Source organism: Pteropus alecto, unplaced genomic scaffold (genome assembly GCF_000325575.1).
Source record: "Pteropus alecto unplaced genomic scaffold, ASM32557v1 scaffold7, whole genome shotgun sequence".
Taxonomy (NCBI): Eukaryota; Metazoa; Chordata; class Mammalia; order Chiroptera; family Pteropodidae; genus Pteropus; species Pteropus alecto.
Window position 1 is genome coordinate 13,850,547 of NW_006494614.1, and position 27,488 is coordinate 13,878,034.

The 27,488-nt window shown below is 36.4% G+C and overlaps 2 protein-coding genes across 6 annotated transcripts in view; one reads left to right on the forward strand and one right to left on the reverse strand.

Moving 5' to 3' along the window:
- Nucleotides 1–19,202, reverse strand: part of DOPEY1 (dopey family member 1) — an 84,485-nt gene extending 65,283 nt beyond the window's left edge. For all 3 annotated transcript variants that reach the window (XM_006926352.3, XM_015600377.2, XM_006926353.3), the window contains exons 1-3: nt 19,072–19,202; nt 5,239–5,429; nt 2,533–2,714 (exon numbers count right to left, since the gene is read on the reverse strand). In XM_006926352.3, coding sequence (XP_006926414.2) covers nt 2,533–2,714; nt 5,239–5,376 — 320 coding nt within the window. In that variant the 5' untranslated portion in view covers nt 5,377–5,429; nt 19,072–19,202. The remainder of the gene's footprint in view (nt 1–2,532; nt 2,715–5,238; nt 5,430–19,071) is intronic.
- A 1,654-nt stretch (nt 19,203–20,856) lies between these two features.
- Nucleotides 20,857–27,488, forward strand: part of UBE3D (ubiquitin protein ligase E3D) — a 132,859-nt gene continuing 126,227 nt past the window's right edge. For 2 of the 3 annotated variants that reach the window (XR_001518178.2, XR_003044455.1), the window contains exon 1: nt 20,995–21,095. Coding sequence is in view for 1 of the 3 variants with exons in the window: in XM_015600297.2 (XP_015455783.1) it covers nt 21,013–21,095 (83 nt within the window). In the remaining 2 variants the exon portion in view is untranslated. Of the gene's footprint in view, nt 21,096–27,488 lie in introns of all 3 variants that reach the window. The other variant, XM_015600297.2, reaches the window with a different exon arrangement.

The following is a 27,488-nucleotide window of genomic DNA, read 5'->3' on the forward strand; positions in this document are numbered from 1 at the left end:
GCACCACACAAGGCTCCCCAGCCCAAGGTACCAATGTTAGGAAGAGAAGTCCCATAACTTCTGGCTGCGAAAACCAGTGAAGATTGTGGCTAAGTGAGATGAAAGGCTGCTCGAGTCTTGGGCATGCCTTTTAAAGGGCCTGTGCATGAACTTACTCACTGATGGACTCACTCGTTTTGAGCTCCAGCACTAGGGCAGCAGCTTGAAAGGCACCAAGGACATATGAGAACTGAACTGTCTGACTTCGGGGTGAGGGCTGAAGAGGCAGCTTTCTCCCAAACAAAAGTGCTGGCAGAAGCCATTATTCCTTTGTTGAGCCCTCTCCCCATTCAACCTGCATGCACAAGCAGGTGCCATATCTGAATCTCCATCAACCTAGTTAGCTAACACTGTTCACCCTGCCCTGGTGATTCCCTGAAACCCTGCCCCACTTAACTTCTTGGCCCACCCAAGCTGCTTCCAGTGGCTTTTCTATACAAATGGCCTGTCTCAGCTCATGCTGTGGACTTTCCTAAAAGTTCTTAAAGGTTCACAAACCCCAAACAAGCAGCATCTGGGCTCAGCATGCACTGTACCTCTTCTTAAGCAGCTCCAAGCCCAACACTAGTGGCATCTGGCCTCAGTTGGCAGCTTGGCCTCTCCCAGTCACCTCCAAGCCCAGCACAAGTAGCAACCACCTGCAGATCACTTTGTAGCTCATACCAAGTGGCCTGGACAGAGCACAGACAACAGCTGACCTTGGCCTAGATCAGAGGCCCTCCAAAGTGGCCCCAGAACCAACACACCAGTGGCCAAATCAGACCACACCAGAGCACCACCCAACCACTTTCAGAAACAACACACTCAAAGGGTGGACTCAGGAGGCACCAGAGTCTCACTAAAACAAATCCTGCTGTGTAGGGTCAGCCCCTGTACAACAGTTCCTCCACGGTAGTCACAGTCAGTCCTCATGATCAATCAGCCTGAGGGTCAATCCCTCCCACTGATGTATCAACAGCAAACAAGGCACAACTATAACAGGAGGGCACATACAATCCACATGAGGAACATACCTGTAGCAATGACTCAGGTGACCAGGAGACTGTACCACTAGAACCCACAGGACACCTACCACATAAGGCTACTCTACCAAGAGAGGGAGATGTAGCTGCTCTACCTAATACATAGAAACAAACACAGGGAGGCGGCTAAAATGAAGAAACATGTCCCAAATGAAAAAACAGAACATAACTCCAGAAAAAGAACTAAACAAAATAGAGACAAGCAGTCTACCAGATTCAGGTTCAAAACGGTGGTTATAAGGATGCTCAATGTTCTCAGTGAGAACTTCAACAAAGAGACAGGAAACATAAAAGAACCAATCAGAAATGAAGAACACAGTAACTGAAATGAAGAATACATTAGAGAGAATCAACAGAGTTGAAGAAGTAGAGGATCGAATTAGTGATTTGGATGAAAATACCCAATAAGAACAACAAAAAGAAAAAGAATCCCCAAAACGCCCAATCAGAACAATGGCTAACATTTATTGAACACTTACTATATGCTGCATATTGCTCTCAGCACTTTACAAATATCAACTCTTTTAATTTTATTAATGACCCATAAAATTGGTCATCGCATTCCCATTTTGCAAATCAGAATAGAGGTGAGAAAATGGCCCAAGATCACAGAATTAGTTAGTGATAAAAACAAACCATTTGCTATCACTGCCTCTGCTCTTAACCACTGTGAGACAGAAGTCTTAGTGACAGAATGTACATGGGAGGAAGAAGAATATGGGCAAGCAAAGCAAGATATCAAGTGTAGCTTTCAGATTTCAGGCTTGTGTAAATGGATTAACAGTGGTGACATTATTGAGCTTTAGTGCATTGCAGAAGGCCAGGTAACAGGAGAAGAGGATGAGTTTAGTTTGGAATGGGTTGAGCTTTAATTATCTTTAAAGATCCACACAGAGATGGCAAGTAAGCCAGGAATTTAAAGCAGAAGCCAACACTGGTGATATCAAGTTGGGAGTCAACACATAAAAGATAAATCACGGGCATGGATAAATCTGCCTAAGGAAAGTGAAAACTTAAGGGATAGGACTAAGCAAACCCTAAAAAACTCCACATGTACAGTTCCGAGAAAGGTGGAGGAAAGTCGGGAAAGCAATCAAGTAACTAAACTGGATAATGTGGTATCACAGAAGCCAAGAGAAAATATTTCAAGTCGAGAATGATAAACAATGTTGAAAGCTGCTGAGAAATCAAGATATCTTATTATGTTTCAGGGTAGTTCTCAAGTTTAAAAATGTAGAAAGTACTGTAGTCTCAAAATTTTTGAATAAAAACTTCATAAGTGACATCTAAGGAAAAAAACTTTATATTAAGGAATAATCTAAATTTTTCTGAATCACTTATCAAAATACTTAAGATAGCTATCTGAAAACTTCCATCAAGTTTTTAATTTTTTAGGCTTTACTGCAAAAAAGCATAAAATAGGTAAAAATACTTTTATTTATATATAAAAAGATAATAAAATTATTCTTACCTATATAAAAAAAGATCTTTGGCAAGTCGCTTAGGTCCAATGATTTTAAAGATAATTTCATATGTTTCAAGTGCCTTCCGATGGACTCCACCTGGTAATGCTGGATGTAGACACTGAGCAAGACGTTTGCCTATGGTCAGCTTTTTGGGTACCACTTGGTATTTTGCATTATTTTGTAAAACCTTGAAGAAACCATTTTAATACAGTTGAGAAAAAATATTTCATATTATTTCCACTTTCTAACACAGTGTTATCTGAAATCCTTACAGAACTTATTTTATACTTTAAAAACATTAGAGCAGAGACCAAAGAACTTCTAGTTTTGTCAGTTACATCTATCAAGGTATAGATCTGAAATTAAAATTGAGGATTTTAAAACATATTCAATTTGTTTTAAAAAATCCATTGCATGTTACTAGAAAAATTTTTATGAAAAATATTCTCCAAAACAAATTTATTCAGAAGAGAGGCACCATTAAACATTTTTGAAAAACTTTAATGTTAATCAGCTTTCAATGATACATTGTTTGAAATATATAAAGAAAATCAGACTTCGACGTATATAGGAACGACCACTCTTTTAGTGTATCATATTATAGCAAGTAATTCTAATGCTTACAAGAATCTACATGAGACTATGATTGCCCATTTGTTTTTACTAAATTTCTCAAATGGACCAAACACATTTTATTTATTCAACCATAACATTTCTTCAGCAATAATGGTGAGGGTGGAATTTATAGAAGATCCTATTTTACAAACCACCAAAGGAGATTAGTTATTTAAGTAACGAAAAAGCACTTATAAATGAAGTTCTTCAAAGTAGTATGGTAAAGGGCTGACAAAATATAAAATGAACACTCAATGAGTACAGAATATACTAGAACTGAATTTAGAAGAAGTACACAAAAAAAGACTGAGAGGTTAAAATACATAGCATGACTTGCCAAAGGCAATATAGAAGAGTTAACACTAGATCTCCCAGTTCATAAAAAAAGTGGAGGCTCTGAGGTCCACTTAGATATAACATTTTCAATGTTCTTCCCACTATAAGTCTTTAATTCAGTTTTAAACTGGATGTAATGAATGAATGTAAATAAAATTAGATCTACAAATGAAAAGCAAACTAAGCACGATATGCCAATAAGAATAGTTTTAAAAAAACATTTTCTTTTTTTTTTTTTATTAAACTAGTTACCTTCCTTTTCTGGAATATTAATTCACATTTTGGGCACAGAAGCAGAGTTGATATATTTTTTAAAATTATAATTACTACCAGAACTACCTCTGTAGAAAAAAATTTAATGATGTATAATGAAGAATGCTTCAATGAAGAAATTTTATTAAACATCAAATTTTAAAAAAGCAAAATATAACATCATTTTCTAAAAGCATTTCTAAGTTGGAAAACTTACATAAATGAGGTTAAAATTTAGTATATGTAGTAAACAACAAAATTTTATACTAAAATAAATTTAGACTAGCTTCAATAAATAAATATATATATAATCCTTACCTTGTTTCATTGTGATTTTAGGAAAGTTTCATTAATGACTTGAATTTCCTACCTTGTGTTATCTGGATACAGTAAAATGTTTTTATGAATATTAACTATAAAAAAACTAATTATATATATAATTAAGTAAATTAATTTCCACAATTTTGAATTGCTTTTAAGCATAGTTCCTAGTAAGTCTTCAGAAAGAGACTCTTCAGAACGAGAATCTAACTACCTTTAAGCGAACTCATACTTTTGAATGCAATTTCTTGGAGATGCAAAAAATTTGAGAATTTTTCACACCTCAAATGATAAATGTTAGAAGTCAACATGTCAAACTGAAGTTGGTGCATCTAATTTTAAGATAAATCCTTGGCACATTGAAAATAAAAGTTTTTCTTTTTAAAGATAGCAAGGTAATTATATCAGGTTGAGAGCTACTGTCCTTGGTAAATATTTTAAGACAAATTTCTTTCCTAATACTTGAATGTTAAGCTGTTTGATATTCAAATAGTTATGGGAAGAGCTCTCCTTTTCTATTTGCTCCCCCATTTAGTATTTAGAAGCATTCCTATTCAATAACAACTACTTTTTTAAAACCAAAAAACTTCCAAAAAATAAAATAATGGATGTGAGAAAAATCTGATTTATGCTAGGGAAAAAAAAAATTTTACACTATGAATTGATCAATAATGCCACCATGATTATAGCTGATAAAAAAACAGACATGTCAAGAAAGATCATTCAAGGCCAAGCTCTAAGTAACTGCTTGTCACTTTTGTAAAAAGTACTGTAATGAGTATAAGCTTGTCTGGATATAAAATGTTTCCTTACTGCTATATACCATTTGGAAAGGACTTGTCAGTTACTGCTTTCCCTATGCAAGTTTTCATTTTGTTGTCAGGAATTCCAGAACCATATCTGATGCTCAATCACAGAAACCTAGCCCTCGCAGTTAGCATATTTGCTTCTTAGTCTTGTGTTTTTTATAGGTAATAATAACTATAATTTTCAAGCACTGTTGTTTTGGCCTTAAAAATATGCCAGACTACATAGACATGAAACTCATAAAGTAAAATAGCAGTAACAAAAGAAATTCTGAGGTTCAGTTATATTTTCAAATTTTTTACTTCAAGATTTAGAGAAATCTAGTATAGACAGATTTCTAATTTTTACTACTTTTTATGAAATGGTTAAGAATTACATACCTTATTAAGTTTTCCAAGTGCCGATATCAAATCTGCCCATTCACTGGAGTATTCAAAATTCTTTAGTGCTTTGTCAATTGCGGCTACATAGTTTCTGTATTTGGAGTCACTCAATAACTCCAGCTCTTCTGTGTTCATCCTCCCCCAGCGTCCCACTAGAGACCAGTTCCAAAATCATGTAAAATCATTACCTACAAAAGAGTTTTGCAAGAGAAACCAAAATTACAAAGTAAAGTATTAAAATGGGTTCAGATGCTCTTGCTACAGAGTTAAAGACTAACTTTAAAATGTTTCTTGAGTGAGAAGTGATTAACACTCTGTCAGCTAGTATGCAGGGTCATGGAAATATTCAGAGGTAACTACTCTGTGTTCCTTCTTAGGAAATGGAAAAATGGCTGTGAGAATTTAGGGTTATAAAAGAGTAGGAAATACTCTGGTACTTCAACTTAGAAATCATTATTTCCCTGCCATATGTGCTGATACACATATCTCTCCACATTTTTTGACCCTAAAATATAAGACTAGATTGTGAACACCAAGAACACGCAAAAAAAAAAAAAAAAAAAAAAGGAAAATGAATGACTTAGAGAACTTATTTTATTAATAAAATAAATTACCATATAGTGTGAATGAACATCAGCTCTGCAATTAGACCTTCTTAATTTTAATAAAACTGAGAAGTATATGTCATGGTTTAAAATATGTCCACATATTCTTTGGTTTTACTTTCAAAAAATGGTACCTAATCCTCTAGCTCCTTGAGCTGGACTTTGTGACTCAATTCTATGGAAAATAGTAAGACAGAAATGACAACGTATAGTGGCTAAGACTGGGTCACAAAAGCACTCCAACTTCTGTCTTACTCGCTCCTTTACATCACAGCTCTAGGGAAAGCCAAAAACCATATCATGAGGACATTTCACGGAGCCCTATGAAGAGGTCTCTCTGGTAAGGAACTGAGGCTTTCTGCCAATAGCTATGAGAGTAAGCCAGCTTAGAAGCAGCTTCTCCATCCCCTGGCAAGTCTTGATTTGACCATGGCACCAACTAACCTCTTGACTGTAACTGTCTGAGAGATTCTGAGCCAGAACTACATAGCTAAGTCCCATAAATTCATGATCAACAGAAAGTGTGCTGTTTTAAGCCACTGAGTTGGGAGGTAATTTGTTATACATCAATAGATAACTAACACAAAGTAATAACAGGATTTAATTGAGGCTCAACCTAAAAACCAATGTGGCCTTTCTACTTTTTTGGTATCCTGAGTTTTAACTAACTCTGCACCTTTCCCTAGAGCTGGGTTCATGGAACTGAAGTAAGGTCTAAGAATGGGCCTCAAGGGATGCTAACAATTAAATTGGGGGTGGGGGGTAAAAATAATCTTTTCAACAAATGGTTTTGGGATAAGCAAACCAGTCAAAGTATCTTTACATAGGTATTCTGAAGTTAGGTCTACTGCTTTTTTATAACCATTTAAACAAAACTTTAAAATTCAGATGGTCTGATGGACTATTTTCTTACTTAAATTTTACCTTTTTACATTATAAAATGTGAAGACAGAAGCATATCAAAAATAATCTTAACCTTCCATTTCAAAATTGATTTTGTTTTATAGAAGAGTTGGATATGCAATTCCTCTACTAGGGTAGAAGTCTTTGAGCAAGAACTATGTTTTATATCTTTCTGTATGTTTCATAGCACATAACTTACAATATTGAGGCTCAAACTGGATTCATACACAGTGGTTTAAGTATAGCAATTAAGATTGGGAATATATTAAAAACTATGCAAGCTGTTTTATCATCAATTTGTGGTTTCTAAAATTTTTAAAAACTAGATTTAACCATAAACAGAAACACAAAAACACACAGCAATGTGTTGCAGATACAAAATACTGACATACTAAAACAAAGTCATAAACTTTCAAAAATAGTTAAATATTAATATATATGTGGAAGGAATAATGAACCTTAAAACAAGCTAAAATATGTTTAAGTTTGCTTCTGAGAAATTAGAGAAGACAGAACTGCAAAATCAAATTAAACAGGGGAAAAAAAATCAACCTGACTGGGTTTTCTGAAAGTGTATAAAATAACTGAATTCTAATCAATAAACCTTAGAATGTACCAGTACTAGAGTAAAGCACGTGTATAAATTTTACTATCAGGCACTTTTTCCCCAGCAATATTTCTAGAATAAAATATAACACATCCATTTTGAAGATGTACAATATTTATGCAGAGATTAACTAAAAAAGGAATTTAGTAATAATTTCTATCAATGAGAGTGGGGGTTATTTATGCATAGTCGGGGTAATAATATAATTGTGAAGCAATATTACCTCAACTAACATATCTTTCAGACACATTTTTCTTATTTGGTACCAAAAACCTAACTTTATAAAAAGGTCATCAAAAGGTACAACAAAAAACAGCTAAGTTTGTGGGGTTTCTAAGTCCTGCATGTGTTCACAGCTAAAAAGGTTGAGTCAGGTAAGAAATTTGGATTTTCTTATTTAGCTAAAAGACGTCTAAATATTTTAATATGATTTAAAGAGTTCATATAACATAGAATACATAAAACACTCAGGTAGAACATTAAAAGCAAAATCTTGTAACAGCTGAAAATGAAAAAGATATTCTGTAGAAGTTTCATTAGCAGGGAGTTGCAGTATTTTTTTCATGTAAAAAGATGGTTGGATCCTAGGACTAAAAATCTGCTTATGCTTCTTCGATGATTTTAATGCAAATAAAATTACTCATTTTATATCAGAGGAGAAGTCTAGGGATGCACCACTTTTGAATTTTCCATCCAATATATAATAAATGCAAATTATAGTTCTCAGGGAAATTTTTCTGTATTTTACTTTAAAATGGCTTAGATCAGTACTCCTCAAACTATCGGTGGTGATAAACTAGTTTTTCCCTCCAATCCATTGCTGACTAATATTTTCCTAAAATATAAAGCCATGTTTCAGTTGCTGTCACATCATCAAAATACTGTTTAATGTTTACTTTCATCTCTGTGCATATCTCATTTTTTAACAAAGAATCTGTAAATGGTCCACAAATCAAACTTGGATCATAATGCAAATATAACATATCCCCATACTGCATCAGGAGACTTTATACACTTATCACTAGCTGAGCTCTCCTCTTCTCTCCCTCCTCTGCCATCAAAAGTGGAGGGCTAAAGAGAGAAATATTCAGTATTATCCAGTTCTAGAGATATATATGTATATATGGACTGTCCAAGTGTTATATTACATCCCAAGACATAAATGAATAAATTATTTAAGGCAATAAATATGCAATGGGGGAGGGTGGAACCCTACTTGTTGATGAAAGAAAAAATACCTTTAAAAATGCTACATATAGATACTCTTTTCCAACCTTTTAAAACTAAATGAAAAAATTATCATTCAGTAATTGCTAACGTCTAACAAATGAATGTGACAATTAACAAATCTGTTTTATTTGGCCAAGTTTTGGGTTCAATGTTGACACTTCACTAAATAATTTTTAGTAAAACATTTATTTAACCAACTTATAAAGCTATTACAGAAAATCAGAAACTCCCCTGCATGGCTAACAATATGGACTGAAGACACTTACCAGGTATTTCAAAATTGGTTAAGTCCACCCACTATGACCCTGATTCTCTGCACTTCCCCTACCTTGACCCAATCTCAAGCCTTTGAATGGCATACATACTCTAGGAAATACCAGATAATGTGATCAATAGATCTTCAGCTTTTCTCTGCATGTCCTGCCTTCTATCCTTATCTTCTAAGGATAAGACCTCCTCTAATGCAGCAGAGGTAGCAGCATGTCAGCTAACCTTACAATGTGCCATGTTCTGGATCCCATCCTTCTCTTGCCTTAAGAATTTTCCCAGGTGCTTTATTAGCTCACTCTTCTTCAGTACCATTTTCTTCTCTGCAGGGTCATTCTCCATCAGTCTATGGGCAAGCCCTGGAATCTCCCCAGTGAAAAACTAAAATCCATAGCCTTCCCTTTACCTGCTACAGACTCCCTGGCTACCAATCTATTTCTCATTACAAAACTTTTTGAAAGATTTCTCTGTACTATTTCATTTCCTTATCTCCTATTCACTCTTCAGCCTACTCAAAAAATGTCTTATGACACTGTCATTCTAAGGAAACCACCCATATAAAAGTCATCAGTAAAATGCATTAGCCAAAGCCAATGGCCACTTCTCTAGCCCCTCACTTGAATCAAATTTTTAGCAGTATTCAATACTTTGTCCTTGGCTCCCAGGACTCTTTACTCTTAAGGTATGTTCTGACCTTTCCAACCACTCTATTTCAGTTATGCTGGCTCTTCTTCTCTATTATTTTATATTATTAAAATGCTGAAGTACTTCAAGGCTCAATCATGAACCCTACTCTCTTTTCTCCCCAAAGTTAGCTCCTCTAGTACTACAGCATCAACTAGCATGTTAACTATATATCCTGAAATTTATAACAACTTTTCCTTTTCTATTATTCTAACCAGTTAGAGTTGACTCCAGCACACTACTGAATTGTTTCTATTCTTGAGACCCTACAATCCTTCACAGAGAAGCCAGAGATCCTTTAAAATCATATTATGTCATCTTATGAGACTATCCAAACTCAAATACACCAGTTTTTTTGTTTTGTTTTTTGCATTATGGGGCATTTTGTATTTGCTATTCTCTATACCTGAAAACCTCTAGGTCAACTCTTTATGTGGCAAACTCCTACCCATCCTCTAAGTAATATCAAACCCTCAAGAAGCCTTTTCTGATCACTCTTTCAATTGGCCTGCGCCAGGCCCACAATCTTAACATCTACTCTAAAATATCGCATTATTTCCTTCCTAGCACTTATTACAATCTGAAATTTGCTCATTTGCTTGTTTCCTAACTTTGGTCTTTTAACCATGGCTCCTGAATAGCTTCACTTAAACTATTACAACAGCCTCCCATTTTACTACCTTCAGCTTCTCTAACAGCCAATTAATTTTACATAGCAAAAAATAGTTTGAGAATATTACTCCCTGCTGGAAGCTCAATTTATAATTCATGAAAAGAACTTTAGTCCAGTGCTTACTTAGCACATAAGTACTCTTATCATTGCAACATTCAATTACTTATAAATGAAATGCAAGCTCTTAATAATATGATTAGTCTTTTCATAAATTGGACCCAATTCAATCTATCTTATAATTCATATTTCTGTCCTAGCTAAGCAAAACCTAGTGAAAAGATTCTTTGCTTGACCAAACTTTAGTCAGGCTTCTGAACTCTCTCCTACGCCCATATGTGCACATTCTTGTAAAATGTAGTTTTAGCAAGAACCCCTCTAAGTCTGTTTGACAAGAACTACCCCCCACCCCTTAATACCTAATAAGGTCCCCATCCTCTAAAATCGAATCACCCTGGCCAGTCTTCAGCATGAATCCTGCTAGGTTGCTTTAGCCAGGATTCTCCCTAACCCTTAATGTTTCGTCTTAGTAATTTTCCACCCATTAACCCCCTTGCTCCTTGGCTATAAACTCCCGGGCTACACTTGGAGTTCAGGCCAGTGTCTCTCCTCCCCTGTAAAATCTCATTGCAGTGGTCCCTATACCTATCATGATGATCCTCAATAGCCAGCTTTACCATCTTTAACAAGTGTCATTGCATATTTTTTTAACATCAGTCAACTGTCTATTGCTCAAGATTTGCTCCCTCCCATCTCAGTGCATATACTATTCCTTTTCTGGTAAGTACAATGAATGCTCCTTTTCAGGAACTTTTTCCCTATCAAATTATACTCAAACTGCTGCAATATCGTCTGATTCAACCTCTCTGATTGGCTTATTCTCTGATAGGTGCCTTTTCCAATATTTAGAAACATGGCTTACATCACAGGATATTATTTAAAAATGCATTATGTTTTATGTTTCTAAAAGTTTAATGTTATTTCTTAATCGTGGTACACTTAACATAAAATTTATAATATTCAAATTGTTGTGTAATTTATCTTCAGAACATTTTCATTTTGCAAAACTGAAACACTATACCCAGTAAACAACAACTCCCCTTTATCCTTCTCCCCCGCAGCCTATGGCAACCAGCATTTTACTTTGTTTCTAAATGAACTTGACTACTTTACTATGGTTCATAAAAGTAGAACCCTACAGTCTTTGTTTTGTGACTGGTCTATTTCACTGAATGTCTTCAAGGTTAATCCATATTATAGCATGTGACTGGACTGCCTTCTTTATTAAGGCTAAATAATATTCTATTGTATGTATACACTGCATTTTGTTTATCCATCCTTTTCATAGACATTCAGGTTGTTTCTACCTCCTAACTACAGTAAATAGTGTTGCTATGAACTTGGGTGTATAAAAATTCTTTTGGATATATACTCAGAAGTGGGATTGCTGGATCATGTGGTAGTTCCATTTAATTTTTTTGAGGAACCGCCCACTGTTTTCCAAAGCAGCTCCACCACTTTACATTTCCACAAACAGTGCACAAAGGTTCTAATTTCTCCACATTACTGAGTTTTTTTTTAAATAGTAGCTATCCAAATGGGTGTGAAGTCATATCATACTGTAGAGAGATTTGCATTTCTCTAATAATTAATGTTCAGTATCTTTTCATAGGCTTGTTGGCCATTTGTGTATCACCTTTGGAGAAATGTCTATTCAAGTCCTTTGTCCATTTTTTGAGTTGTCTTCTTGTTAAGTTGCAGAAGTGCTTTATAGATTAACATTAGCCCTTTATCAGATAGATTTGAGAATATTTCCTCCCATTCCACGTGTTGCCTTTTTACTCTATTGTGTCCTTTCATACGCAGAAGTTTGATGTGTTCTCATTTGTCTATTTTTGCTTGTTACTTGTGCTTTTGCAATCACAGCCAAGAAATCATTGGCAAATCCAGTGCCATAAAACTTTCCCCGTTTTATTCCATGAGTCTTATAGTTCTATGTATTATTTTTAGGTCTTTAATCCATTTTGAGTTAATTTTTGTATATGGTGCAAAGTAAGGTTTCGACTTCATTCTTTTGCTTGTGGATATCCAGTTTCCCCAATACCATTTGTTGAAAAGGCCATTCTTATCCGGTTGAGTGGTCTTGGCATCCTTTGTCAATAATCATTTGATCACAAATACACTTAGGTTTACTTCAGAGTTTTCTATTCTATTACACTGGTCTATATGTCTGTCTTAATGCCACTACCACACTGTTTTGATTGTCTTTATGCCAGTACCATGCTGTTTTGATTATTGTAGCTTTGTAACATGTTTTAAAGCTTTTTTAAAAAAAATTCCTTCTGCCTTTAATACTAAATCTCAAATTAACCTAGCTAGTACCTACTCATCCTTAAGTCTCAGACTGTACTCCCTTTGGAAAGTCTTCCCTGACCGTTCCACCATCTCCTTGACACTCACACACCTCCTTCCTATGAACTCCCACTATGCACTGTAGTTTGCTTTATTACAATTGAACTGTGACTCCCAGGGGTGATAATCCTTGTGATAAAGTCCTCATTTACCAGTTTAGTTCTCACCTCCTCGGCTCCTAGCAAAGTGCTTGACCCACTGTAAATGACTGATAAATATTATAATTGAATGACAATAGAATATACTCAGCTGGTAAAAAGAATGAAGACTATGAGTTGATTTAGAAAGTGCTCCCAAGATATATAAACTTAAAAATTCAAGGTGCATCACAATATTTATAGTATGCTGTCATTTATAATTTAAAAGGGGAGAATATCTATTCATATAATTTGCATATATCTCTCAAAGAACACGCAATAAAACTGATTACTTCCTGGAGGCCAAGTAGGAACTGGGTAGATGGGGATGAGGGAGAGGGAAACTTTTCACTGTATATTTTTTTTATACTTTTAAAATCATGTGACTTATTCCCTATTTATTGTCTTAAATAGATAAGTTTAATTTTTAAAAGTGAATGAATAATGTTCCTAAAGAACATCAAATAGCAGCTGTGTAACATGACATTTCCTCCCTCCATCTCATAATAATGAAAAGAAAATAAAAATAAATAAACTCTGTATCTTAAATGTTACATTTCAATCCAGAATCACCGCATCACTCCCAAAGAACCAGAGATTAGGAATTTTGTTTTGTTTAGTAATCTTCAAGTGGCATTTTATCTCTGAATATTCTAAAACCATAAGCTGTGTTAATACCGCATATTGAGTAAATATATACTGCTTACTTAAGAGACATGCTCACATACTAGCTTTATAAGATATGGTAGCTAGCTACCAAGATGGCCTCCAATGATCCTCAACTTGAGACAGTCACGTGCTTGCACAGTCTTCTCCCACACAAAATTACTGCTGGCTTATGTGAACAATAAATAGAATACAACAGAGATGAAAGTTAGGTCATAAAAAACATTGCAGCTTCCATCTTGGTGTCTCCTGGATCACTCATTCTGAGACAAGCTAGCCTTTGTCATAAAGGCACTGAAGGAGCCCTGTGGGGAGGCCCATGTGGGGAGGTCTGTGTAGGGAGTAACTGAGACCTCCCTCAAATAGCCAGAAACAACTTGCCAGCATATGAGTGAGGTATTTTGGAAGGGAGTTCTCCAACATCAATCAAACTTTTAGATGACCGTAGCCCAGGCCAACATCTGAATGCAACCTCTAAAAATACTCAAGCCAGAACCTCTAACAGAAACAGATATTTATTGTTGTTTTAAATCACTACATTTTGAAATAATTTGTTATGCTGCAATTGATAAGAGTTTATTCTCAAATAATATTTTCCTTTTTTAAACCATAATCTCTATAAGAAATGATAAAAACAGTACTAGTTATCAGAGCACATAAACCCAATACGCAGCCTCAAATTATAGAATCAGGTGGGACTGGACACAGTGTTTTGAAGATAGCCTTCCAGTAAAATGCTAGATGCCACAGAAAAGTGTTGCTGGAACTCCTCATTCGGGCTCAAAGGTGAACTCCTAACTAGTGGTAACACTTACAGAACTGGTAATATAAAATATGGAAAATCATTTAAATATTTGTCTTCCAAAATGACAGACACTAACTTTAAGGCAAATACTATATTCTATTTTTTTCTCAGGAGACAAACTTCTGTCCAGGAAACTTTACAACTGAGACACATTATAAGACATATGTAAGTGTGTACAGAAAAGCCATAGTGCCAAGTATATCATGCTGTAGACCAAGTAAAACATATAATCAGTAGACTGAGATGGCATTTGTGGCATATAAAAGTTCCAGCTATTTGGAAAATTGGATTGACCAGAATAACACATATCCTAAAGGTTTCAGATGGCTGATATTTTATAGAACTTTTTCATAATGTAATGGGACAATCAAAAGCAACTGGAAATGCAGAGCTATTTACTCATTTAATTCAAAAGATTAAGACTACTGTGCTTTTATAGTTTGTATTATAATCAGTTGTCACTTTTAAATGACAGTTTATCTGCACAGCTTCTATACTGCTGCTTTATTTTATAGTAGAGACAGAGGAAAAAACCTACTTGTTTGGGTGAAGGTTCTTTTACAAAAAAAAGGACTAGTCGGCCAAAAGGCTCGTTTCTTACTTCCAAATTCAGGTTGCATCCCAACAATCTGATCTCTGGTTGAGTAGCAAATTATTGCATGTACTGATAAACCTAGTAAAACTCAGGTAATTATTTTTTGTAAAACAATAACACCAAATAGTCTACTTACCTGAACTCTTTCTCCATGAACACAAAACAATGGCAATTTAAACGTTTAGTTCATAATATAGATATATGCCTGTAAATAACTATAGCGAGTTGAAATATAAAACAAATGTTACAGAACAAGAGTAGGGAATTTATTTTCCTGCCTGTTCATATAAAACTCTTGCCACAAGACAGAATTTTTCATTATCTCAGAAGAAAATAGGTTGGAAATGTCATTTGCAGGATTTATTAAAATACAGCTCAAATTTAAGAGGTGAAGAAGATATCAGATTCTTTTAAGATTATTACATCATCTACTCCTATAGCTTTGCCAGATAAACATATTATTAACATTTCATCACTCCTAAATCAAGTCATCACTTAGTCATATAAAAGAATCCCAGTGGTTGTTAGATTTTTTAGATTCAAAGGTTTATCTTAAAGCTAATGTACCCTAATAACAAAAAGGTGATGTTTTATTTGTAAAAGGAACATTAAAACCATATTTGAAAAAAAGACATTTATGATTCAATTATAATTATATTAACTTTTGGTCTTCGTATTGTATTTTTAAAGTTAATTCTAGTACATCTTTTAATTTACAGTTGAGGCTTTATTCCCCAATTCTTTCAGATAAAATTCTAAGGAATGTCCAAGCCCTGTATAATACAGTATCTCCCAAAATTTTGTCCACCAACCAGATTTGAGATGATTTTATGGGGCCCAAGGACAGGGCTAAGTGACACTGAATCAAGTGGGAAAGTTATTCCCTCTTCATTTTCCTTTAATTCCTCAGACTGCATCAGGAAGTCTTGGACTGGTGTTATCAACACCCCTATAATTCTTGCTAATCTCTTTCCAAACAAAGAACTGTAAATCTCAGGCTTAGAGTCTTCAGCAGGTAATTATTTCTAGCTAGAATTTAACAACACTGTTTTGTTTTATTTTCTTCTTTAGGTCTACCTTCTGCTTATGGCAAGTGATACTTGCTTTTCACTTACTGTGGTTATTTCAAGTTTCCTTTAAAAATTATTTTCATAATCAAATAGATATAAAGAAATATTAAGAAAATAAGTATGCAGAAAGTATGCGGCTATGGCCAAAATTTTAAAGACGATGTAAAAATAACTGAAGTTTGAAAAATATTATACATACCTACTGAGTCAACAGTAAGTGCCTACTATGAGCATGCCATTCATTTAGCCACCATGAATGACAGAAAAGGATATTCAAAGAAATGTAAATATGTCAGAAGAAAAGGAAATTACTTCTAAATGAGGTAATTAAAAAGGATTCATAGACAAGGTGGCATTTGAGCTAGGACTTTATAGGTATGATTTAGACATGTAGAGACAGGGAGAGCATTTGAAGAGGACAAAAGCATAATATAGGCCTGAGTGGTGGCATGTTTCCAATCTTTATTGTGGTGGTGGTTACATGGGTGTGTATGTAACGTACACATATAATGAGTGCACATTATTATATGTAAGTTTTTCCTTAATAAATTTGATACCGTATATTTGACCTGTGCAATGAAAAAGTCAATGAGGTTTCAGGCTTGACTAGTTTGGGAGGGGGAGGTGAATATAATAAAGAGAAAATAGAAATCACAATTTAAAGATCACAATAAATTTTTAAGAAATACTGTTAGCTATTACACGAAAATAGCAGTGCTATACTTCTATATAATAATTTCATTTCAGAGAGAGAACTTACCTGAATTAAGGCTTACCTATTAAAATTAAATGTACTGTTCCCCCTTACCCCTCCAAAGGAGTACATTAATAGATGGCACTCATCCCTAACAAAGTAACAAAGAATAGACAGAAGTACCCACACATTTGTGTGCTAATGACACCTGATAGAATTTAGCAAAATAGTTTTAAGATTGTATTCAATACTTAGATCCCAAACGGTAAGCAATTTAGAAATAACTGTCTTAAAATTTATGTTTTAACATTTAACTGTTTTCGATGACCTAACCTCTTAAAATTAGTTATTAATTATTAAGTACATTTAAAGTGGCTTTTATCATGCATAGTAAAAACAATGCCATTAACAAGTCTTTATTTGTTGGAACTTTATAATGCCATTCTCAATAAAAACAATAACTTGACCATAAATTCAAATTTAAAACATGAAATAATTAAGGTTACAGAAAAGCATCAAGAGTCTAGAAAAAAGAAGATACTCTTCTGCCATAAATTAAAGCTTTGAGGCCCACAGAAACCTTTATGCATCCTTAATATTTTACTAAGGAAATATAAGCCTTTGTTATACCAGTGAGTTACCACTAGATTTTGATGCTCCAGAAAGGTTATACTGAAAGCCAAAACATAATGTGGAGAATTTTAGAGTTGAAATGGCACTCAGCTCAAGTACTGTAATTTTCAAATTGGTGTTCTATGTATAGTAAGTCAGTTCTGGGAACTGAAGTGAAACAACGCATAATGAAACTAACAGGCCGATTGACATAAAGTTCCTTCAGCAACGTTGTATGCATACGGCATTGAAGGAAACCTCATTGGAGGACCTGCTGTAATTATATTTTAGATGTTAACAGGTTGGCCTTGAGAAAATAGGCTCTCGGGACAGGAAAATTTAGAAACGCTTCAATAACCTTCCCCTGCGTATTTACATGCATATAAGCATGGTAGTAATGGTTTTGAGAAGCCCTGCAGTTAAAAACAAATCAAATGTTAAACCCCAGATTTAACCCAATGTGCACTCAAATTATTTGTCATGGAACACTGTGAAATTTGCCATGGATCCTATGAAATTCCCTTAAACAGATGATGAAACTGATGCCTAGAGAGATCACACACCTGGTTAGCAGAAGAACAAAGGACTTGAATGAAATCTCTCATTCTCAGGCCAGAATTTTTTCCACTAATTTAACCACAAAATAGGACTCCTTTGACTTAATATAGTCAAACATTTAATTAACATTTAATTTACATTTAACATTTTGGTTATGGAGCCACATTTTCTGCTGTGTTAACTTAGGTGTTTTTTAATTCTTCAGTACTTGGGTTCCTAATAATCAAGCTCACCTGGAAATTTGCTACTGTTTAGCAATTCTGGGGAGTTAGTTCAGAGTAGCAGCTGAAAGTAATCACTAAAAAAGCATTTGTACTACAACTGGTGTTAATTTACTCTCGTTATAGCTTGTCAGCTCAACTAAATCACTGCGTTATCAGGTGCTGAGTTACTTAGTTAACATGTTATTCATAGCAAAATTAAGATCTCATGTCTGCAAAGAAAATAGCTGACCAACAACATCGAAATTGAGAGATTTTTTGTCTTTCTGTAGTTCAGGGTTTGTCAGGCAAACTTAGATTCCTTAACTCTTCTGTAATTATTTTTAAAATGTTTTAATTGCTGTTACTACAATCTCCAAATCAGATTTTCCCAATCTTCATATTTCTCAAACTCCAAAGAACTCTAAGATGGTGTAAGAATAATCAAAATACAATTTACTTAGCTTTAAATAAAGTATAGCTGTGTGCCACTATGCCTCCCCACTCAGGGTAGGCTAGGAGAGTGAACAAGTAACTAATGTTTCAACTTTAAAAGGCTTAGGAATCAAAAGTGATCATTGTTAACAACTTCCTTACGACGAATCTGACTTCCTCTAATAAACTTGTGCAGTCCTGTCCAATCCCCACAAGGATCATTAACCATGGCTGGCATTCATTCTCCACAATATTAAAAGGATCCAAGAAATTAATGAGACTGCACCATGCCTTGATTCGCCAACAAAGGGGTTACCCCGCGCGCTTTTATTGCACAGGTGGGACCTCCACCCCAACCTTGCACACTGCTTGGCCCCAACGCAGGAGGCTCGGGACCAGCCGCCAGACGCCCTGGCCCCGCCTACAGCCACCCCTGCCCGGGGCCGCCCTCCCGCCTTTGCCCGGCCCGCGGGTCCCCGCGCAGCTCCCGCTTCTCCGGAAACCAGAAAGCGGTCGGCGGGCTTCGCGGCTCCAGGCGGGGCCAGGGCGACAACACTCCCGACGCCACAGCAGCCTGACCCACGGGTTGTCCCCGCGACTCCGGAACGAGTCAAGCCGAGGAAGCCGCTTAGGGCCACCGGCCGGCCTCGCGAACGCTCTGGGGGCAGGGAGGCTGTTACCTGCCGTGGGCTCGGCCGCTCCACGCCAGCGCCGCTCTCCTGGCAACCGCGGCAGCTTCCCGGAGGCCGAAAGCCGAAGGGCCTAGTGACAGCTCCCAGCGTGCACCGCGCTGGCGCCCGCACCCACGCCGGCGTTGACGTCGAAGGCCCTGGATCTCCGCCCCCGGTCCGTTTCTTTACTCCCAGTGCTAGCTGACCACAGCGCCCTCAAGCGGACTGTCAAGGAAGCGGCCCAAGGCCACCAACTACGACTGTGGGCCTGGAAAGGGATACCGCAGGTGTTCTCAACTTGCGAGAGGCAGCCCCATATTGATAGAGTTTGAAGGGAATTGAAAACAGTTTATAAATGTTATTTAAATAATGAAGTATAATTTAAATAATTCTCTTGTATTTCATATGAAAACTTGAGGCCCAAAGAGTGTAGAAGACCTATGAATTTAGGAGACAAATAGTTATCAGATTTGGAACTGTTTTGAATCTAGAATTCTCTAATCACATAGTTACTACAAGGAGGATTGCACTGTTTTGCCTAAGCCATAGGGTCAAAAAAAAATGTTTTAGGAATGGGTGACTATATATAAAATATAACAAGTTTTAAAAACAATCACACTAATTACGAAGAGCCCGCTGTGCTAAAAATGTTATATGTCAATATAATATATCAGTACTTAAGCACTTAATCGCCTTGAGACAGGTGGGAGATATGAAAAGTTGAAATCACGGTTATTTGAGGTGGCAGAGTAAACTTAGTTCTCTTAACTGTATTGTAGAACTATTGTGATGGAAACAGGAATTTGTGAAGCAACACAATAAACTAAAAACTCCAAATACCAATTTTAGAAAAATCGTCTTAAACTAGTATCTCTAGAGAAGTGTTTTTATTTATTTGGAAAATCTTCAAATGAATAGGTTTAGTGTGTGGTAATTATGACCTTAAAATCATAAAGATCAATAAACACTATTTTCTGCATACAAGCCATCATTGTTTACGTTTTTAAAAATTAAAAGCTTCTTGTTTTTAAAGAATTCTTATAATTCTGCAGAGGCCTTGTGTTTTAATATTTTCCATTATAAATATTTATGTTATACGACTTTTGTGTCAAACTTTCCATAACTACTAGTAGTAATGAGGTTAAGACTTCTTTGAGTCAGTTTTTATTTCTGCAGAAGTGGAAATGTACACAATCATTCCCATCTTCCTTTTTTCAAAGGTTATAGGAATGGTTAATCCTGTGATTCATGAAACTGGATTTAACCACTCTTCAGCATAGGGAGCAGAAAATTTACAGTTTTGCAACTGTTTCCATCTGGGAGCGATCGTGTCTACATTGAGAAGCAATGCCAAGTCAATGCTGGACATCTGACGCCTGACGGAGGACAACTACCAAAGGACTGACTGACCATAGCTCTTAAAAAAGAGACCGTAATTTATAAAAACAAAAGATAAAGTGGGTTTGGAGCGGAGAATTCTGCTCTCATGACTCCTGGGGGCAGTGGCAGCCTGTATCGCCTCCCTCTATCATTTTCCTCTCTTCCAGCCTCACCCTTCTCTACGCCAACCGTAGGCGTGCACTCCGGGTTTGAATTTTAAGGTCATTTCCAGGGAGACTAAAACATCACGCCCGTAAGAAACAAAGTGGAAGGGCGGTTTGGATCTCGCCGCCGACACTTCTCAGAACTCATTCCATAAAGCGGGATTTGAAAAAGCTCACGCCCCTCCCAGGTCGAGTCCTCTCGGAGGCGCGCGTCTGCCCGGCAGGCGGCGCTGTGGGCTGACAGGCTGTTTCAGCCTAGTGATAGGTCCGGGAGTCCCACGCCGCCGCCGCCGCCGCCGCCCCTGCTGCTGCTGCTGCTCCTTCTCCTGCTACTGTTCTTCTCGCTCGTGCTTGTTGCTCTTAGTCCTAGGGGCCCTGTTCGCCAGTCTCCGGCTGGGCGCCCGCTATGGCGGAAGCGGCAGCGGCGGCGGCGACTCGCGTCTTCCTGGAGGTGCGGAGACAGCTGCAGAGCGCGCTGCTGATCCTGGGGTAAGGCCGGGGGTGGGAGTGTGGACCCCGAGGCGCGGTGCCTAGCTCGCTTTTCTGCTGCATGGGGAGTCTCCGCCTCCCTTGGAAGGACGGATTTTTTAGTTTATTTCCTGTTGCTTAGAACCCTCTTGATTATTCAAAGTGGAGTGCCACCCCCCGCCACCCCATTGACAACGTAGGCATCACCTGGGAGCTTTTTAGAAATGCAGTCTCAGCCCCACACTGGACATGCTGAATCAGAACTTATTCAGATGCACATTAAAGTTTGAGGAGCACTGATGTAAAACACGGATGACAATGCCTGGCGTTTCCAACAAAACAGTGCACAAAAAAAATGCCTTGTCTACTTCTTTTCAGGATCCTCGCTATCAGATCAGTTCCAAAGTGAGAGCTTCCTGTTTTGTAAATAAACTCGGTGTGCTTTTTCTTCCCCAAACTGCTGAGAAACTGGCAGTCGTTCAAAACGTGTGCCCGGTGAATGACTAACAAAAGTTGCAGACTTATTGGAGTTCATTCTTTTATTCATATTCCGAGTTTCAATGAGAAGTCTGCACACGACTTGTTTGTTTTGTAGTATGTGATTCCCTTGTGACCACTATTTCAAATACAATACAGTGGAAAACAACTCTCTTGTTTGTTTTGTAGTATGTGATTCCCTTGTGACCACTATTTCAAATACAATAAATTAAATGTTAAAATTCTTAAAAAATTATTACACAGCGCCACTCTGAGGTAGATTGATGCTTAGCTTTCTCTTTTTCCCTTAAATCAGCCAGGTATCTGTGGCAGGCAGCTTTGGATTTGGCATGAGAACTGAATTCAAATTCTAATTTCTTCACAAGGGTATATTCATTTAATCTGATTTTTTTCAATTGTAAAATGGGGCTATTTATTACTCTTCTTTCTATTTCTCAAATCATGAGTTCCGATAAGTATCTCCAATTCCACCTTGTAGGGTTATTAGGAGCCCAAACCTTACACAAAACCAAACAAGACAACCTCCCTACTTCCCCCTATCAAAGGGGCCCTTCACAGTTCTCCTGGATTAGTCTCCCTTGTTTAAGCAAGTTGAGAAACCTAACTTTGCTAGACTACCGACTTGTCCCTGGAGATCTTTGACTGTTAAGCTGTTATCATCAGTCAATTCTCCCTACTTCTAAAAGCAACCACTTTTGATTTCATTCAATAAAGTTTAGTTTTGCCATTTCTTCAACTATGTGTAAATGGATTCATACAGTATGTACTTTTTGGTTTCTGGCTTCTTTCCTTCAACAATTTTTTTCGAGATTCATGTTTTATCATTGCATATATCAAAAGTCAATCTTTTTTTTTTTTCCCTGAGTTGTTTTCCACTGTATGAATATATGACAATTCATTTATCCATTCTTCTATTGCAGGATATTTTGTGTGTTTCTAAAGCTTGCTTATTATGAGTAAAGCTGTCATAATGTTATATAAGTCTTTTTGTGGATATACACTTTCATTTCTCTTGGGTGATTACCTAAGAGTGAAATCGCCAAGTCATATGGTAGATGGGGGCTTTATGATAAACTGCCAAGCAGCTCTCCAAAGTGGTTGTATGATTTTTCACTCTTGCTAAAAAAAAAAATGAGAATTCAATTGCTTCACATTCTTGTCTGCATTTAGCATTATCAGTCTTAATTTTAGCCATTGTAGTGGTATAAAGTGGTATCTCATTGTCATTTTAATTTGCATTTCCCTGATTAAAAGTGCTGAGCACCTTTTCATTTGCTTTTTGATTATTCATGTATGTTCCTTGGTAAAATATCTTCTAATTTTTTGGCATTAAAAAATCAAGCTATTTGTCTTATTGTTGAATTTAAAGAGTTCTTTATATAGTCTGGAAACAAGACCTTTCTCATTTATGCCTTGTGTGTGTGTATGTGAATATTTTCTCCCAGTCTGTAATTTACTTTTTATTTTCTTAATAGCGTTTTTTAAACAGAAGGATATACAATTTATTGATTTTTTTTTTTTTTTTAGTGGTTAGTATTTTTTTGTGTCTTAAGAAATCCCTGGCTACCTCAAATTTGTGAAGATTTTTTTTCTGTATTTTCTAGGAGTCACATAGTTTTACCTTTAGGTCAGTGAAAATATCAAATTCATTTTTTACATTTGGAGAGAGGTAGAGATCAAAGTTCTTTTTTTTTTCCTGTGAGGATATCCAGTTTTTCATTGCCATTAGTTAAAAAGACTGTCATTTCTCCCACCGAAATAACTCAATGTCTTTGTCAGAAATCAGTTGATTATACTGTTTGCATGGTATATCTTTTTTACCCTTTTGCTCTCAATCTATGTCTTTATAAAATTTTTGTAGCATCTACTGGGTGGAGTTTTTTAAATCCATTCTGACAATCTTTGTATTTTAATTAGAATTTTTAGTCTATTTACAGTTAATGTAAATTATACAATTGAGTTTTATTCTTGTTCCTAATCTTAAAAGAAATGTTTCTAGCATTTTACCATTAGGTACGATGAAGCTGACTTTTGGTTAATCTGTTTAGTAGATTGCATAGTTTCTTTTCTTAATTGAGTAAGAGTTTTAATCATGAATAGATATATTTTCTGTAATGATTTCTGCATATATTGTGATGGTCATATTTTTTTATTTAATCTTTACATCTGTGAATGCATCAGAAAAATCTATTTATGTTAAGCCATCTTAGCATTCCTGGGATAAACCTTGGCCATCCATTTGTTCAATCCACGGATATTTACTGAGTTCCTAGTCTAGTGTCAAAAACTCAAAATTCTAAGTGCTGGGTATACAGCCGTGAACAGTAGTAGCAACAACAAAGACAAAAATACTTGCTCTCATTGAGTTTACTGTCTAATGGAGGCATTGGACAAAAAAATACACAAAATAAATGAAATATATATTACTTTAAATAAAGATAAGTACCTAGAAAAAATAAAACAGAAAAGGGGACTGGGAGAAAAATAACAACCAAATTTCTCCAAATAAGAAAGCAACATTTGAGTTATAAACTGAGAGAAGTAAGGTTTGGAACCAAAAGATAACCCGGTAGAAGACTGAGCATTTCCCTGTAAGTGCGACGGAACGCCTAGTTCAGAGAGAGATGCTGATGCGCTGTGGGAGCACATAGCAAAGGGTCTTACAGTGAGTAGTGTGCTAGTAAATGTTTAACAGCCTGCTTTACAAAAAGCAAAGCAACCAAACAAAAACCTCCCTGATTTGCCACATTTACTGGTTGCTATTCTGTAAATACTTTCACCATGGATGATGTCAGGCTACCAAAGTGAGGTCAACTGGTTTGCAAAACGCCTGGAATTTTAACAACTGGCTCTAGCATGTCATTGGGTCTTATACGCCATTGAAAGAACTTTAGCTTATACTCAGAATGAGATGTGAAGTTATTGGATAGTTTCAAGCAGTGTGATACCTGAAAGAATATAAGTGAATAGTGAAGAAAGCCTCAAATTATAAAGAGTGCTGACAATTAGGGTTTCTAAAACTTCAAAAGTTTTAGAGAGGTCCTTTGAGACCATGTAAATACCCTTTTCCTCATCAGACTTTCATTTTATTCATTCATTTATTTACATCAGTATGGACCCTCATAGTCCTGTTTTTTTGTTTGTTTTTTCCCCCCAGTGGATTACCGTTTTTCTCACATTACACCAGATGTGGCCAGTAAGGGTCTTTTCAAGATGAATTCTGTCTTTTTTGACATGTCTTTATCACTTATTGATTTATTCTTTGTTGCATAGTAAGATATTCCAGACTCATCTCATTTTTTTCCTGTTCTGGTCCTGGATGTAGTTATTTTTCCAAAGAACCTTGTTTTGTTTTGTTTTAGTTTATTTATTTTTAACTGGAAAATGACCTTTAGAAACCAAGGTCTGGGCACAAAGTTTGCTTGTTACTATTGGGCTGTCACTTCTCCCAGGCCCATTGGTGGACAGAACTAGAAGAATGTATGTGTGTGGCATATGTATGATGTTTATGTATGAGTGTGTGTGTGTGTGTGTGTATGTTTGTATCTACATCATACATACACATGTATACATATACATCTATATTTATTACTGTGTCTGTTTATATACATTTAAAACCATGACTTCACACAGATATTTCCAATTCTAATCTATCACCATAGGATCCATTCTGGTTTCCTCTTTGTAACTCTGTTCTCCCACAGTGAGAATCCTGGTTTTCATTATCCTCATGACATATATTTACATGGTCAATTCCCTATGTAACTAATTCAGTGGCATCCTTCGCTACTTCTTTTCCTCCTACTCATTGTTGACACTCCTTACTTGCTCACGCTGTTATGGACTAAATGTTTGTGTCCTCTCGAAATCTGTATCTCGAAACCTTAAGCCCCACTGTGATGATATGAGGAGATGGAGCATTTAGTAGATACTTAAGTTTAGATGAGGTCATGAGGGTGGAGCCACCGTGATGAGATTAATGCCCTTCTAAGAACAGACACCAAAGCTTCCTCCCTCTGTGAGAAGACAGTCAGAGGGTGGCCATCTGAAAGCCAGGAAGGGAGCCCTCAATAAGGGCCAAATCTGCTGGCACCTTGGTCTTGGACTTTCTAGCCTCCAGAACTGTGAGAAATAAATGTCTGTTGTTTAAACCACCTGGTCTGTGGTATTTTGTTATAGCAGCCTGAGCTGACTAAGAGAGGCTCTGAAACCCCCCAACTCCATTTCAGATTCCCTCCTCACCCCTCTTGGGATCTGACATCCCTGCTGAGTGGCCCTCCTTAGCTCATAGGCTATATGGCAGATGCCCTCCTCACCCTGTTGGGTTTTTCACATAAACCCCAGGCCACCGTGGTTCTCCCACCATTGCATAGATGCCTACCTTGCTCAGCCTTATGTGATAGGCTGAGTTTTTCAGGAATAAGAAAGGGAAGAAGAGTGATAAGCCAGAGATGGGTTGGGAGAGGGGCCTTAGGATCCCAGTAGTATCCTTTAGGACACTTCCAAAGTGCCAACCGTGTAGTCCAATTTGAAAATCACTGAAGTAGTATAATGGGAAAATTGTGTATCTTAGAGCAGTGGTTGACAAACTATGGCCCACGGGCCAAATCTAACCTGCTGTTTTGGTACACCCTATGAGCAAAGAATGGATTTTACATTTTTAAAAAGGATTGTTGGAAAAGAAAACTACAAAGTAGAATATGCAACAGACATCATATATGGCTTGCAATTTTTTACATATAAAAAATTTTCTTTGTATAAAAATTTTCTGATTTCTGCTTTAGAGGATTATTGCTTCTTAACCATAATTTCTTAAAACTGGACTTTTGACTCAAGAGTTTGCGGCTGTCTTCCTGGAGAATTTCAGGTTCTTTGATATTCTGTGTTGCCAATTAAATGCAGAACCATATATTTTGAAAAGAAACTAGCCAGAAAGTAGTCTTAAGATTTTCTGAGACTAATGAAGAGAACTAACCAAGATTCACGCCTGAACACATGCTATGACTTTCGGGCTTAGATGACCTTTATGTAGATGGCCCGCATTCTGCACGTAGGTGACATGAGGTAGTTGGCCTGCCCCTGTTGTCTGCACTTAAAAGGGAGTCAGGGTGCTTTGCCACTGTAGTTACAATGCTAAGCATATTTCAGCTTCAGATGAGAATCATTTCTATATGTGTTTATCCCCCTCTGTACTTTCGATAACTAGCAAGTGGACAGGGCCTGTGGTTTCTTCTTTATCGCCTATACTAAGTTATTTGGGATTGTAGTGAACCGGATTAGTATGTCCTATTTGCTTGGTATTCATACTTCTTAAACTGTTTTCTTAGTTACTTTTTTTATTATTAAAATTGACAAGAAAGTTTTTTTCTTTTGTACTTTTTCACATAATCTCAGTCTCTTTATCAAAATCCTGTATATCAAATAACAATACTTCAATTCACTGTAAGAAAATAAAACATCATTGTAATGCTAGTCTCAGAAGCAAGAATATTTTACTCACACTCCCATTCATTATTCAAATAACACTTAGTGCTTGACCTGAGATAGTCTCTATACTCTCCCATGTGCCTCCATAGTACCCTGTATTTATCATGAATAAGTACAGTCTAGTTTTCATTGATCCCTTGAGCATTTCTCTTTACTTGGCAATCCCCTGTTGGGGATTGATCCCTCAGTTATTCCTGTTTACTTGCTTGTCCCCTACTGAGAGGGAGGTGGGTACAGAAACTATCTTGTTAATTATTTTATTCCTAGTGCCTGGCACATTATAGAACTTACAAAAGATGTGCTGAATGAATGAATGAGTGAGTGAAAGGATATGCAAACCATGCTAGGGTCAAGGGATGCAAAGATGAATAAGCCACTGTCTGATGCTGTCTTGGTGAATTCTCTTGCAAAAAAATATTTCAGAGAACA